At 37.1% G+C, this 16721-nt stretch overlaps 1 protein-coding gene across 1 annotated transcript in view; it reads right to left on the bottom strand.

Annotated features, from left to right (window-relative positions):
* WDR27 (WD repeat domain 27) overlaps window positions 1-16721 on the bottom strand; it is a 302935-nt gene that overhangs the window by 285441 nt on the left and 773 nt on the right. Inside the window, exons 3-6 of the mRNA XM_044675486.1 lie at window positions 12325-12449; window positions 9244-9357; window positions 7901-7952; window positions 3166-3236 (exon numbers count right to left, since the gene is read on the bottom strand). Of these exons, the coding sequence (XP_044531421.1) occupies window positions 3166-3236; window positions 7901-7952; window positions 9244-9357; window positions 12325-12449 (362 nt within the window). The remainder of the gene's footprint in view (window positions 1-3165; window positions 3237-7900; window positions 7953-9243; window positions 9358-12324; window positions 12450-16721) is intronic.

Genomic DNA, 16721 nt, shown 5'->3' on the forward strand with positions numbered 1-16721 from the left:
TTCAGTAAAAAAGTTTTTTGGTAGTTTGATAGGTATAACACTAAATAAGTAAATTAATTTGTCTGGATGGTCATTTTTATTATATTAGCTTGTCCTACCCATGAGCAATGAATGTTTTTCCAATTGTTTAGATCTAGTTTTAATTGTGCGAAAAGGGTTTTATAGTTGTGTTCGTATAATTCCTGTGTTTGTCATGGCAGACAGATTCCTAAGTATTTTATATTGTCTAGGGCAGTGATGGGCAAACTACAGCCCACAGGCCAGACATGGCCCCCTGAAATGTTCTATCCAGCCCCGGGACATTATTCCTAATCTGATGAATAAAATGAGTAGGATACAATACAATGAAACTTCGAGTTGCCTTAGAAACAGACTGACAGATGAGCATTTCCTTTCCTTTGGCCCCCTCTTTAAAAAGTTTGCCCATCATTGGTCTAGAGTGATTTTAAATGGAATTTCTCTCTCTAACTCTTACTGCTCTGATGTGTTGGAAATATATAGAAATGTTGATGATTTATGTGCATTTATTTTGTATCCTGCAACTTTGCTAAAGTTATTAATTATTTCCACTAACTTTTTAGTTGATTCTCTAGGATTTTTTAAGTAGACCATCATATCATCTGCAAAGAGTGATAGCTTGGTCCCCTCACTGCCTATTTTAATACCTTCAATTTCTTTTTCTTCTCTGATTGCTACTGCTAGTGTTTCTAGTACAATGTTAAATAATAGAGGTGATAATGGGCATCCTTGTTTCATTCCTGATCTTATTGGGAAGGCTTCTAACTTATCCACACTGCATATGATGTTTGTTGATGGTTTTAGGTATATACTGTTTATTATTTTTAGGAAAGGCCCTTCTATTCCTATACTTTCTAGTGTTTTCAGTAGGAATGGGTGTTATATTTTGTCAAAGGCTTTTTCAGTATCTATGGAGATAATCATGTGATTTTTGTTGGTTTGTTGTTGATATGGTCAGTTATGTGAATGGTTTTCCTAATATTGAACCATCCTTGCATTCCTGGTATAAATCCCACCTGATCATAATGAATAAACCTCGTGATCACTTGTTTCCACAGGCCCCTAGTCTAGATGGTGCAGGGTGACAGTTAGGCCTAACTGCCACTTCACCTAACTGTCACCCTGCACCATCTAGAAACTAGCAGGCAAATGACAAGAGTTTGTAACAAATTTAATCAAGAGAACTATGAGAAAGGATGGGAATAAGGGTTACTACACTAAACAAGACAGAGTCCAGAGAACAGCAGGACTGAAGTGGGTATCCTCACTCCATCAATGTTGCAGCTCCTCCAGGACCACTAGCTGTACTCTTTCAGGTGGGTAGATTCTGGGAGCTAACCCAGCCCAAGTTAACCTGCAACTCAGGTTGGCATTAATAGTAGATGTCAGTCTTCCTTCAGGATCCCAGGGAATCAGGGTACAAACTCCACTTCCTCTGAGGTCTCCCAGGGTCAGTTATAACTTGTCCCAACCACCATGGAGTCCATCTCAGAGTGAGAGGCACACTTCCTGCTTCCCTATTCCATTTGGAATTCTCAAGCCCTTCCTGCTAGGTCTCCTAAATAATAACTAAGTAATCCTCCTCACTAAACACTTTACATCATTAGCAACAGTTTGATCTTTGAGGGGGTAATTGTTGTTGCTATTAAATGGCATACTTTCATTAAATGTAGTGAAAAGAGCCCTAGGCTTAAATTCAGAAGACCTCAGTTACAGTTTTGGTAAACTCTGCTGACAGCTAAGTGATGTTAGACAAGTCACTTAATTTTTCTCAGGCTTCAGCTGAAGGGAAGAGAGAGGAGAAAGCTGCCAAAGGAACACATATTAAGTGGCTCCTTCTAACACTAAAGGTCTTCAAAAATGGTTTTTTATTGAGTTTAAACACAAAGGTAGATTTCATTCAATCCAACAGTATTTTAACTTCTAAAATGGTCACCATATCCTTCTATCTTTGAAAATAAACATGCCATATTCTTTCAAAACTTAAATTGCATGAGATATAGGATAACTGAGTTCAATTTGCCCGATCTCCAGAGATACAACTCCTCTCCTGCCAGCCCCTACTTGCATTCACTTCCGATAGGTATTTTAAGCAATAAAAAATATAGTGCAAAGTATTCAAAAATTCCTTGAGGGAGCACATTCAGTCAGTCTCAAAATCCCTACCATGACAATTTTATTTTCCTTATCTAAATTGAGGTTCCAACTATAAGTGAGATCATGTCAGTATGGTTTCACCAGGCTTTTAGTCCTAGAGAAAATTTCAGGCAACTTTTTTAATGGGGAAAAAATTGCATCTTCCAGTCTTTTCTATATATAATTTCAAGTTAGTCAATAAGAATTCATTAAGCAAGGGGCCAGCTGGGTGGCTCAGTGGATTGCAAGCTAAGCCTGGAGATGGGAAGTGCTGGGTTCAAATGTGATCTCAGACACTTCCTAGCTGTATGATTCTGCACAAGTCACTTAACCTCCACTGCCTAACCCTTACTACTCTTCTGTCTTAGAACCAATACATAGTATTGGTTCTAAGACAGAAGATATGTGTTTTAAAAAAAAGAATTCATTAAGCATTTAATATGTTCCAGGAATTGTGTTAAGTACTTGGGATACAAAGAAGTGGGGTGGGGAGTCTCTGCTCTCAAGGAACCCATAGTCTAATAAGAGGAGATAACATGCAAATGATATACACAGAAAAGATATATACAGGATAGACTGAGAATAATCAGCAGAGGGAAGGTACTAGCAATAAGAGGAATAGGGAAAGGTATCTAATAAAAGGTAGAATTTTAAATGGGACTTGAAGGAAGCTAAGGAAATCAGGAGATAAAGATGAGGGAGAGGATTCCAGGCATGAGGAAAGCCAACAAAAATGTACAAAGTTAGGGACAGGCTAGGTGGCACAGTGGATAGAGTACCAGGCTTGGAGTCAGGAGGAGCTGGATTCAAATCTAGCCTCAGACATGTCTTAACTATGTGACCCTGGGCAAGTCACTTAACTTTGTTTGCCTAGTCCTTGCCCTTCTGTCTTACATTTGTTACTAAAACAGAAAGCAAAGTGTTTTTTTAATGCATAAAGCTAGGAAATGGAGAATAATGTATAAGTTTAATAATAATTTCTACACAAATATTTTTAAATAATTCTCTCACCTGGCCATCAGCACTCCCAGTAACAAATTGTTTCTTTTCTTCATCAATAAACAAACTTAGGAGAGGATAGGCTATTTAAAAAAACACAGTTACCTTTATTTGAAGGTATATGCTTTTTAAGATAAAAACACTTATTTTTGCTCTACTTTCTTTGAAATAAGTTTAAATAATCAAATTAAATTTCTCCACAAAAGGAATTGGTTAAAAACCCTTGGAAAAGGAGCAGGCAGGTGGTTCAGTGGATAGAGTGAGGTCTAGAGTCAGGAGATTCTGGGTTCAAATTTGAGATCAGATACTTCCTAGCTATGTGACCCTGGGCAAGTCATTTAACCCCAATTACCTTAGACTACTTAGTATCAGTATAAGACAGAAGTAAAGGCATAAATAAAAACAAAGTGCATGGAGGTAAGAAGCTATCTCAAGTAAAAAGAAGGCATTTCAGTTCAGATATGCCAAAGTTAGACAGATTAGAGTGCCCCTTTCTCACCTAAATTCCAAAATCATCCCTACTGCTAAGCAAAAAGCCCTATTTAGGGCAGATTCTTAATAAGTATTTGTTGAATGAATGAATGAATATTAGAACAAGTTGAATTCATTAATTCTGAGTTAGTAAAAGCATTTTCACAGTATACCCTTAGAAATACCCTCCTCTGCCCCTACAGGCACCTCCCTCTGATTGAAAAGTGGAGAGTTCCTCCCAGAACTTTCATTTGAAAAGGGCACCCAGGCCACCCTCTATTTATTTCCTACCAGGCTGTGCTCCTCTGGACTTTTCTATCAAGTCCAGAAAGCTCTTAGCCCTAGAATATGTGTGTGTGCATAAATGTATGTAAATATATATGTATAATGCATATATGATACATATATATATTTTAAGTTTACAAAGGACTTTAGGTCTTTTATATTTTTCATTTTTCATTCATTAATTCATAGATTAATTCAACAAATATTTATTAATGTGTACTTGGTAAAGGGGGAAACAAAGGCAAAAAAAGCATTTCTTACTCTCAGAAAACTTACACTCTATTGGTGTGGTGGTGAGTAATAACAGGTACATAGACAAGTAAATAAACATAGAAATACTGTAATGTATATATAGTGGCTACTATCCCTATTTTTTAGATGAGGAAACTGATGCTTAAAGAGGTTCAGTTACTTCTAGATGTTCCATAGTCACACAGATGGTAAGGATTAGAAGTAGAATTTGAACCCAAAACTTCCTAACTAAAATGTCCAGCATTTTATTCATCACATCACACTGTCTTTCAGTAAGACATGGTTGCCAAGAAAGCTAACTCGACTTAAGCTACATGAAGAAAGTACAGCGCCAGAACGAGGAAGATGAGAGCCCTGCTCTCTGTCCTCTACCCTGATAAGGCCATATATAGACAACTAGGTTCAGTTCTGGGTGCCATATTGTAGGTAGGATATTGAATTTGGTGTCCAGAGGATGACAACCAGGATGATGACAGCCTTCAAGATCATGCCATAAGATGATCAGGAGAAGGAATTGGAGGGGTTTGCCTGGAAAAGAGAAGACTTGGGGACAGGGCAACCAGAGTTGTTTCCAATTATTTGAGCCACATTTATCAAGTAGAAGAAAGATTAGAGTTAAGGACTGAACTTAGAGCAGTAAGGAGAACCAGCGTCAGATGTAGGCTCAATATAAGGAAAAACTTCCTAATAATTAGAGCTATCTAAAAAATGGAATGGGCTGCCTCCAGAAAAGGGGAGTCTAAGGTATATTGGGTGTATTCTGTAAGAGTTTCTTGTTCTGGTATGGGTTGGGTTAAGACAAAGTTTCTTTCTAACTCAGAGACCATGGTTTGTGTCACAAAATTTTTTCACAGTCCCTTGTGTGACAAATGGAGAAACAAAAGGGACACTATAGAAAACAAAATGGGAAGTCTATACTTACATATATAACTTGATATAAGTTGGAGGAAAATAAGGGACTGATCTTTAAGATATCTGAAAGAGGGAAAATACTGAACAATTAAGGAAAATCATGGATGTTGACTATCCCCAGATGATGGAGAAGGTAGCAAGAACTACTGACCTATATGCTTATTACTCTTTTATCTTTACAAAATCTTTATCAGCAGGGTTTACTCCTACAAATATCCTTAAAAGATAGGACAGAATATTTTTATAAATAATATTTTAAAGCAGATTTCATCTAGATAAAATTTTTGGATGAATTATGGTCTATGCAGCTGAAGAGAGAACCCAGTGGATCTACTGAACAATAGTTATCTGTGTCTTTCTAACCTTTCTCCATTCCATTAGACTTCAAGCTAGCAGAGGACAGGTACTATGTCTTATTTAAATAGTGAATCTCCTTCAACTCTTTTCAGAGAGTCCCCCAAGCTCTAGGCAAATGATGGGAGTATAGGATTTATAGGTTAAGTGGCCTTGGAGATCATCTAACCCATTCCTTTTACATAGTAGAAAACTGAGGCTCAGAGAGATTAAGGGCTTGAACTGCCCAAGATCACACAAGGTAGAAATAGCTGGAGAGCCAAGATTCTTGCTAAAGTCTTCTGAGTCCAAATCCAGAACTTCCTATTACACCATGATGCTTGTTGGTTGAACTGAATGAAATTGCCTTTCTCATAGTAAGCCACTGGAAGGGACTGACTAATCCCTCCTCTGCTGCTGAGCTCTTCAGGGGAGAGCTGTATCTGTAATGCTCCTACTGTACTGTCTCCAGGTGGGGATGGAGATAGGGAAGAGAATGACATTGAAGGTGAAGGTGGGAATGGAGATGAGAAAAAGAATGGAAAATAGGCATAGGGATGAGGCTGAGGTTGAGGCTAAGAATCTTGTTATGATGTAGAGCTAGACTCTAAATCAAGAAGGGGCTGAAATCATCAGATCTGTCATATAGAGCTGTCTTCAGTGGATAGACATGAGGGTTCAGAAATATAAAAAAGGATCTATGTTATTAGGGATAGAAGTCATGGCTAAGGTCAAACAGAACCATAGGAGTAAACCAAAAGACACTGCCCAGGGGTTAGGCTGAAAGGTTCCATGTTGTAGAAGGTGAGGTCAGATGCAAAGTGAGGTCTTTCCAGTCTATTCTCATGTACTTTCTCTTCCTGTTAAACTAGATGCCATCTCCAGCTTCCATGTCTTTGCATAGGATACCCTCCCTCTCTCCCAGGAGGGACCATGAAAAGAACAATTTGGAAGCTCTTGGAAGATCACTTCAACCCTACATCCCTACATCTCATGCCTTGAGGCCCCTCCCTCTCTACCCAGAGCTTCCATCTGAGGAGGGTACCCACACAATCTATCTCTTGATTTTCTACTAGGCTGCATTCCTCTGGATTTCTCCATCATGCCCCTAATGCTGAGTATCTTCTTTCCCCATCCAGCTCCTTTTTGTCTTCCTTTTATATGTCTTCCTGTTTCAATGTAAGCTCCTTGAAGACAGGAACTTTCTTTTTTGCTTATATCTGTATTCTCAGGACTTAGCAAATAGTAAGTCTTTAATAAAAGCTTGTTTGCTGAACTGACTGACATATGCTGCCATAACAACTCTGATTTTTAGAAAGTTTTTCCTTCTATTGATCCTATATCTGACTCCACTTCACCCCAATGCTCCAAGTTCTACCCCTCTGGAGCTAAGCCCTCACTCCATACACCCCACAAGGAGGACAGTGTCACTGGATTGAAGAGTATGTGGTAGGGGGAGGGGGAAACTAGGTGGCTCAGTAGATAAAAGGTCAAGTCTGGTGACAGGAGGTCCTAAGTTCAAATCTGCCCGCAGACACTTCTAGCTGTGTGACCCCAGGCAAGTGACTTAACCCCAACTACCAGCCCTTACCACCCTTTTGCCTTGGGACCAATATTTAGAATTGATTCTAAGACAGAAGATAAGGATTTCCAAAAAAGAGGAAGTACCTTGTAATGTCAGCATGTTGGATTTGGATTCAAATCCCACACCTACTACGTTTAAAGCCTCAATTTCATCAGCAGTAAAATGAGGGGATTGGACTCAATCACCTCTAAATTCCCTTCCCTAGTCTAAATCTATGGTTCTGTTAACTTCCTTTGCCTTGTGCCCAGTTTTTTTTTGTGCCACTATTTGCACAATACAAAAAACAAACAAACAAAAAAACACCTTTTATAATGCGCTCTTTAGAGGAAGGTGCACATACAGCCTTCTATAAAACTACTTAACATCCTGGAAGATATAGGCTACTATGCTACTGTTGCTCTAGCACCACATTTTTATCATCTCAGATTTTAAGAGGTGAAGTTCCAAATCCAACTACTCACCGTAAGGAATCTGGTTTGGATCACTCCTTGTCCCAGGTCTCCTGCCACATTTGGAAGCACTGGCTACCTCTACCCTACTTCAATAAACCTTAGGAAAGAAACAGCACCAGCTCAACACTCACTAACCTCAAGTAACCAGACACTAGGTCTCGTCCTCCCAGGACTCCATCTAGAACTAAAATCTTAGACAAAAGGACTTTGAGCCCAATGCATATCCCATGGGTATTGCCTCTTCTGAGTGTACATAATTTTCCTGCCACTAAAGAGTGAGGCAAAAGAGGCATGGGGCCACATAAATTTGACCATATCATTCCCTTGCTAGAAACTCTCCTGAGGTTCCCTATTGCCTCTAATAAAACATATAAACTTTCATTCCAGTATTTAAAGCCCTCCACAAACAGGCTCCAACCCATAATCATATAGTAAATATTAAAATGTAAAAGCTTACCTGTTAGTACTGCTGAATTGTATAATGATAATCCAGTACAGTGATCCCAGATCTTTAGAGAAATATGTATATATGTAATTTTTTTAAAACATCAAAATTTAGGAGACATAAAAAGAAGTCATAAAAGTAATATTATGTACAAATATTTACACAGAATACCATAAGTCATTTGCTAACCCATAGAAAAATAGCATAAGCCATAAAAGAATTCACAAACAAATATTTATTAGGTGACTACAATGTACCAGGCAGTGAGCTAAATATTAAGGATAAAGATAGAAAGAACAAAAAAATTAGTTAAACAATCCAGAATATAAATAGTAAAATCATAAAAATACTTGTTTAAAATTATGTCAAGGGGGCAGCTGGGTAGCTCAGTGGATTGAGAGTCAGGCCTAGAGACAGGAGGTCCTAGGTTCAAATCTGACCTCAGCCACTTCCCAGCTGTGTGACCCTGGGCAAGTCACTTGACCCCCACTGCCCACCCTTACCACTCTTCCACCTATAAGCCAATACACAGAAGTTAAAGGTTTAAAAAAAATTATGTTGAAGCAAGCTAAATAGAAAAATGGCACATCAAGAAAGAGTAGCTTGTATATTTGGAGGTAGCTGGATTCAGAAAAAGATGAGACTAGAGACTTCCCAAATACCAGATGAGTTTAGCTGAGTTTCATTATATTTGAAGCAAAACATGTATGCATTTCCAGAATTAAATGGCAAATTACAAATGCAAAATGTAAATATATGCAGACACCAATGTGCTTCTATCTATTATATTACCAAGGAAAACAATTTGAGGCTTTTGGTTTGGTCTCTGATCTAAATCCCGCTCTCTGAATAGGCTTCATTCATCAGTTGTGCAAGCTAGTCTAAATCAACTCTAACTATTCTCCACTCCCATGGAAGACCTACTCAAAGGAGAGACAACCTGGCACCTTTTATGAGATAATGAATTCAGTCTAGTCTGGAATTTCCAGGACCACAATATATGTGTGAACTGCAAAGACAGCCAACTTCCAGGAGGTTCCCGAACTGGCATAGTCACCAAAATGTCCCTTAGATTAGGGTTGGCCTTAGTAGTCCGGATCAAGACATACTCAAGATCATTACTAACCCAAACACTTTAACCAGAAACCTAATCCATTCTTAGTGTGGATTTGACTGAGACTAGTCTACCCTTAAATAGGAATCAAATTTTTTAAACAAGTTGAATTTGACTCATTCAATAAACCAATTTCTTTTCTTATTTAGTTATTTCATGATTCTGACGGGAAGGAAGAAGGAAACCCTCTAGCCTTAAAAAAAATCAATGTAAAAAGTCATTTAACAAGATATTTCCTTACCTTAAAGCTTCTGTCTTCAGACACTGATATTATTATATTTGTCTCCCAGGTGCAAAATTCAACAGCAGTGACTGGACCAACATGACCTTCCAGCTCTTTTAATATAGTCTTAAACTAATGATTCATGAGAGAAACTTCATTAGTATAATTCATCTTGGTAATCCTTATTATTTCATTGTATATCATATGCCTACCAGAAGAAATATTTATATAATAATTCTCTCTTGTTCTACTTTGAATACTATCAAAACTCCCTTCCCCAAATTCTTTAATATTTTAATGAATTCTATGAATAAAATGGGCAGTGAGGTAGCTCAGAGTACCAGGCCTGGAAGTCAGGAAGACTCATCTGTCTAAGTTCAAATCTGATCTCAGACACTTACTAGCTGTGTAACCTTGAGCAAGTCACTTAACCCTGTTTGCCTCAGTTTCCTCATCTGTTAAAATGAGCTGGAGAAGGAAATCGGCAAACCATTCTATATTTAACTGGAGTTGCTAAACAATCCTAAAATTAAATAAAACTTTCATTTTCTATTTATATAATGTATTCTTTTTCTCTCTTAAGTTTCTCTAAAGTGCTAAAGAATTATATGAATGTTAAAAAATCCTTGAATGACAACATTACATTAGCTAGCAAATATAGAATGCTTTGCATAAGTGTTTTATACTCAAAACAACACTAGGAAGTAGGCACTCTTATTATCCTCATTTTACAGAAGAGGAAACTGAGGCTATTTTTCCATACTGATTACACATTACTTCCTTTTACATGAACTTTAGATTCCAGGCAAAATGAACTACTCACTGTCCTCTGTGTGCAACATTCTATAAACTGTCTTCTATATCTGAAATGATCTCCCTCCTCATCTAAACCTATTCACATCTAAACCCTTCAATGCTCAGTTCAGGCACCACTATCTAATCAATAAGCATTTATTAAGTGCCTCTTGTTTTCCAGACACTGCGCCAGACACCGGAGTTATAAAGACAAAAACAAAGCAGACCTGGCCTTTGTGGACCATAAGTTCTTTCAATGGAGACTACATGTACACATGTACATGTACATGATTTGACTACAAAAAAAAATGTAGAATAATTTTGGGAGGAAGAACATTAGGATCTTTAGACATGAAGAAAGGTTTTACAAAGAAGGCTGTGCTTGAACTGAGTTTTGAAGGGTACAAAGATATACTAAGAGGTAAAACTGAAGAGAAAGTGCAATCCAGGAATGAGGACAGATGAGGAAGATACAATGTGTGAGGAATATAAAGATCGCTATTCTGAACAGAGCCTAGAGGGTGCGAAAAGGGAGTTATATGTAATAAGACTGGAAATGGAAGTTGGGACAACACTGTAAAGGGCTTTGAACCCCAAACAAAGAAGCTTATGTTTGATCCTAGAAGCAATAAAGAATCACCGGCGCTGACTGCAAAAAGGAGTAATATGACCAGACTTGCAATTTAGTAAAAATTTGGCAGCTCTGTGGAAGATGATATAGAAGGGAGTAATTAGAAAGGTGACCAATTAGGTATTTTCAATAATCTAGGAGAGAGGTGATGAAGGCACAGACTATTGTGATGGCCATGTAAGTAGAGAAAGGAGGTTAGATACCCAGAGTTGCTGTTGAAGTAGAAAGAGTAACTGATGGGATATGTAGAGTAAAAGACAGTGAGGAATCAAGTGAGGTTATGAGTCTGGAGAACAGAAAAGGATGATAGAAAATAAGAAATGCAAAAGCAAGGAGGGCAAAATATGAGCTCTGTTATGGACATGCTGAGTTTGAGATGTAGATGAGTTACTGAGCTGGAAACTATTAATGCTAGACTCAAAATGAGAATAAGGCTGAATAATCTGGGAATTATCTACACAAAGAAGACCAACAAACCTAAGAAAGCTAATGAGAGAGGGTACTGAGAGAAACAGGAATAAAATGAAAAGCTTCGGCAATACCAGGAGTTAGAGGGCATACTTTGGATAATCAGAAAGGTCTGAGAATTCAGGAGAAAAGTCAACAACTTCAAATGTGGTAGAGAGTTTGAGAAAGGTAATGACTGGGGAAAAGATTTTAGATATAATAATTTAGTTTGGTTAAGTATGAAGAGAGAAAAATAGTTGAGTGATAACATTTGAAGTGAGACTTCAAATGTATGAAGGGTAAAAGAAAAGAAGGAGGAGGCAACAAGTGAAAACAGCTTTTCTTTGGAGGTTAGCTTAAAAAAAAAAGATGATAGCTTAAAGGGAAAGGAAGAAAGAGAACAAACATTTATTAGGTATCTACAATGAGCACTGAGCTAAGCACTTTTACAGCTACTTTCTCATTTGATCACCAAAACAACCCTAAGAGGTAGGTGCTACTATGATTCTCATTTTAAACTTGAGGAGTCTGAGGCAGACAGAATTTTAAAAACCTGTGCAGGGTCAAACAGATGGTGTCTGAGATGGGATTTGGACTGTTATTTCTGACTACAGGCCTAGCACTCGACCCACTGTACCACATAGTAAAGGGATGGTAGTCTAACGAAGTGTTGTTTGTTTTTGTCTAAGAATATGGAAAACCTGAGTAGCAGGGGAAAAGCTACAGATAGGTAGAGATTTTACTACTGGAAAGAGAAGTGATGATTAAGGGGGCAACGTTATGATTTCAGAGACTCAAGGAAAGTTTTTTTATACAAAATCTACCTTCCCTATCAGAGTCTAGACATAATAAATTCCTTTAAAACTTAGGGGCAATGTTTCTACAATTAGAGAAAATACCCCTACAGCAGCAATCTTCATTTGCACTAAGGAATTTGTGACTAATACATTTTTCCCTAAGAATAAGTTTTGATAAAGAACATTATCTTCATGAATTTAATGAAATGAGAAAAGGTCAACAGCAAGGACTACTACAAAATTATTCTTGGCATGATCCCTGCATACCTGTTTTATCTCTCTCACTTCTATTCATGTATTATGTAAAGAAGAAAAAGGAAGATGGAAGAAAGAAGTAATTAGTAGTAGTAGTAGTAGTAGTAGTAGTAGTAGTAGTAGTAGTATCCGACTTTAATGATACTGATTACTATACAATATTAAAAGTCTTACCTTAGTATCCAGCATGAATATCTTATTTCCAGCACATGCAGCAATAATCTGGTCATTTGGACTAAATCTTAAATAAAGAACCATTCCTAGAAGTGTTCCTATGACATCTCCTCGAGGAATTAACCCTATCAACATTTTTTATTGTTAATATCAATTCATAAACAGTTGTCAGTAAAATTAGCATAACTAAGCTAAATTATGGAAAAATAAAATAATTTGCTGGCCTTAGATGATTTCTAAAGCAAAAGTATTGACCCCCTACCCCCAATGCCATTCTACATCCTTAGTGGAATTATATAGAGCAGTGGATATACAAAAGTTCTTCTGAAGATATTCTATATTTAAGAATTCTTCATGGTTGAAGTGACTACAGTAAAAAATGTTATTAAAGGGAACATTTTTTATCTTTCTAAATAAAAGGTTATGCTCTAATTTTTTTAATCCATCCACATATTTTTAAATTACAGATAGTCCACACCAATAATCTTATTTTAACACAATGTCAATTAATTATAATTCTTTAGGTTCAAATGTAAAATCATTCAGATCAATTCATGATCTGTGTCAATTCATGACACTGGACATAAAGACTTAGGTCTAGGCCTTCATTAAATATGGTTCATCAGAAGATTCTCTTTCCAAATTTAATGAAAACATTTGACAATGAAAATTTTAAGTAAATTCAACCCACAAATCTATATTCTAGAATATTTCAATTTAGTCTAATGCTTTCTATGACAATGAAGAATTGTTAATCAAGTAAATTGACTATGAAAATACCAATATTTTCCCACTAAGAATTTCTTCTATTTTATGAAGTATCTCTTATTTCTTCCTGTAATATCACTATCTCAGTAAAAGCAGAGATGACTAGAACTTTTATTGGCCACTTGGGCTATTGCCCCATTAAAGAAGTCACTTAGATCTCCAATAATTTTTAGAAAATAAAGCAAGGCTTCTTAATCTTTTTTCTATTTGATGGACCTATTGAGAGTTTGGTAAAGCCTGAACCCTTTTCAAAATATTGCTTATTTAAATTCATAAATAAATGAAATGCTAAATATTTTTGAAGATTAGTGATTATAGATCTATAAATTTGTTTCTCATCCAAGCTCATAGACCTCTTGAAATCTACCCACAGATCTCTAGAAGGGATAATGGGCCCTAGGTTAAGAACTCTTGAAATAAAAGTATTCCTTCTCTTTACATTCCTTATACATAAATGCCAGATCCAAACTAGTCAGACCACCAAAGGAACTCTTCTTCCTTCCCCACAGGTATAACCAGAGATTTTCTATGCCATTACCTGGCACACAACCACTATTGGTTCCCAAGTCCTGGTACCCTCTTTTCAGCCTTGCCCCTGGGACACAGTCAAATACAATGGTAATAGGAGAGAAAGGGAGGAAAGCTAGTAGGAAGAAGTAAATCTTATCCTACCATAGCTTCTCCAATTATAATTATTTCCCTGTTTCTTGTTAAAAGTAAAACAAGGGGTAAGGATAGGTAAGAAGAGAAAGAGGAAAGGAAAAAGACTGGAAGAGAAAAGACCACACAGAAAAATGTATGTAATTGGTTGCATAATATTACTGGTAAAACAACATACCATGTATAACAATAATTCTAGGAGAATATATGCTCAAAGGCCTAACTTGATTTACTCTATACATGTCCCCCCATTGCCAAGTTGGATCAACTTTGGGACTCAACTCATTTCGAATTTGGTAACTCCCCATATACAAATTCCTATTGCTTTCATTGGATTGAATAGTTCTGATAAAGTAAAGCATTCAAAAATAAGCAAATTATTATCAGAGTTTAGATTATTCAATTCAGAAATCATGCCATAGGTCAGAAACATTGTTTCTCTTGTCCTCTAGGGTTCCCTGGCACTTGTCTGTTGGCAGAATCCTGCTTGCCCACATTTTTCTGTGGGACTACAAAGTTACATGGTTAAAATTTGTTTTTGGAAGAAAATATGTAAAACTTGAAAGTCACGAGCAAATTTACATATTGGATAAACAAATTCAAAAGGTCAGACCAATCTGATTGGTACAGTGTACTTTCAAGATTTTTTTACTCCTTGGCCAGAAAAAGCAAAAGAAACCAAAAAAATATACATGTAGTTACTTATATTTGTATATAGATAGATCTCTACAGACACATATATGGATATACATATATTTATTTATGGATATATTCATATATGTATGTATAGCAATGCTTCTTTCTCAAATAACCTAGCTTATCACTTTAAAAGAGCCAAGAAAGGGACAGCTGGGTGGCTCAGTGGATTGAGAGCCAGGCCTAGGGACCAGAGGTCCTGGGTTCAAATTTGACTTCTGATACTTCCTAGCTGTGTGACCCTGAGCAAGTCATTTAAATGCCTAGCCCTTATCACTCTTCTGCCTTGGAACCAATACATAGTAGTGATATAGTAAAGCTTTGTTTTGTTGTTGTTGTTGTTGTTGTTGTTGTTGTTTTAATTTTAAACCCTTAACTTCTGTGTATTGACTTATAGGTGGAAGATTGGTAAGGGTAGGCATTGGGGGTCAAGTGACTTGCCCAGGGTCACACAGCTGGGAAGTGTCTGAGGCCGGATTTGAACCTAGGACCTCCTGTCTCTAGGCCTGGCTCTCAATCCACTGAGCTACCCAACTGCCCCCTTTGTGTTGTTTTTTTAATAAAAATAAACAAAATAAAATAAAAGAGCCAAGAGAGGTTGTTCAAGACAAGTTCTAACTTCTGATTGAAGGTTAATTCTCTTTGAGATCACACTATGTATTTAAAAGCTTGGAAGCCAAAAGGTCTTTGGTTTAGGTTTGAAAATTCAGTTTTCATAGCAAAGAATACCACTATGCTCCTCTCTTTCTCTCCTACTCATATTTATCCTATTACTGACTCTGTTGCCCCCTCCCAGTATTAATCATGTGTTTTTAGAGACCAAAGTATGTTAGGAGCGATTCACCAAAGTAGGGTGAGAATCTAAAGTCAGCTATGTCCCTCAGCCATGAACACTGCTTAAAGTTACTCAGGTCAGATGGTAGAATAAGATCACCTGCATAGAAAAGAACTAAAAGAAAGAGGATGAGAGGGGGTGCCCTTCTTTGACACTCTTACTGCTATGATAGCTCAAAAATCACAGTTTATATATCTCTTCCAAAAAGAGAAATCCTAACAGAACCTTGATCCTCAAATGACATCACATTGTGTGTTACAACTTTCTAATGCATTTATCAGATTATGGGGTATTATTCCTATCTATATTGTTACGATTAAAAATGATAAAGACTGATAGTATAAGAGAAATTAATATTTTAATTGCCATGGCCACAATGGTAAAATATATATATGACCACGCCTGACTATCTTTAAAAATGCCACCCGTCAGTATCTCCACCCATCTTCCTTTCCTACACGCCAGATAGAGGGCATCTCAAGCCCGACCTCTGAATTTAGTTGCACCATAAGTTGGTTCCCGTTGTCTGACGTTAACCAGAAACCCATTGGAATCATGGGGAATGTAGTCTCAAAGTTCCCCACACGTCCCCAGGAAATTTGTAAGATACTTTTAAATGGGACCTCCCTGAATTTCAAACACACAATATCTTATTGACAACTTATCACCTACTAAACCATAAAATCCACATGGGCAACTTTGTTTGTCCCTCAGGGCTTGGCACAGTGCTCTGTACCTATGAGATAAATGTTGAATGAATGAACAAATTTCCAAAACATTACTGATCATTATGGATCAGTTCCTCCAAAACCTATCACTCATCCTAGTTTCATTTTTGTTGAAGTCACATCTCTTCTTCCAGATAACCCAAAAGTGAAATCTGGAAGTCATCTCTGACTCCTCACTCCAATCCCTTATATCCAATAGAGTAGACCTCCACCACTTCCCTGACTTCTGTCCCCCTTTCTGACTTAAACTATTTCAAGGCTTATTCACTTCTCACCTAGACAGTTAAAATAGCCTTTGATCAACACCGCCACCTTCAGCTTTCTCTTCCCTCTGACTGGGGAATTGAATCAAGTCTCAAATACCTCTGAACACCTTCTTCTGAAGAGGGCAGAAACTAGACTCTCAGCTCACTCCACTTTGCATCTGTTCTGCCTGGTTTCAACTCTACAAAACAAGATGGGCCCCCTTCTTAAAAAGGGAATCTAGAAGGAATTCTCCAATGACCACCCTCTTCCCTCTCCAGCCAGGGGTATTAATATCTCATCTTTCCAACTAGGCTAAAAATTCCTTGGTTTGATGGTCATGACTTGTTTTTCTTTTTATCTCTCATAATGAATTTCATATTGACAATCAATTAATTAAAATAAATAGTGTGTTAATCCAAATACTTTTATATTATCAGAATTCATTTTAAAAATAGATATGGTAC

This window comes from Gracilinanus agilis, chromosome 4 (assembly GCF_016433145.1).
Source record: "Gracilinanus agilis isolate LMUSP501 chromosome 4, AgileGrace, whole genome shotgun sequence".
Lineage (NCBI taxonomy): Eukaryota > Metazoa > Chordata > Mammalia > Didelphimorphia > Didelphidae > Gracilinanus > Gracilinanus agilis.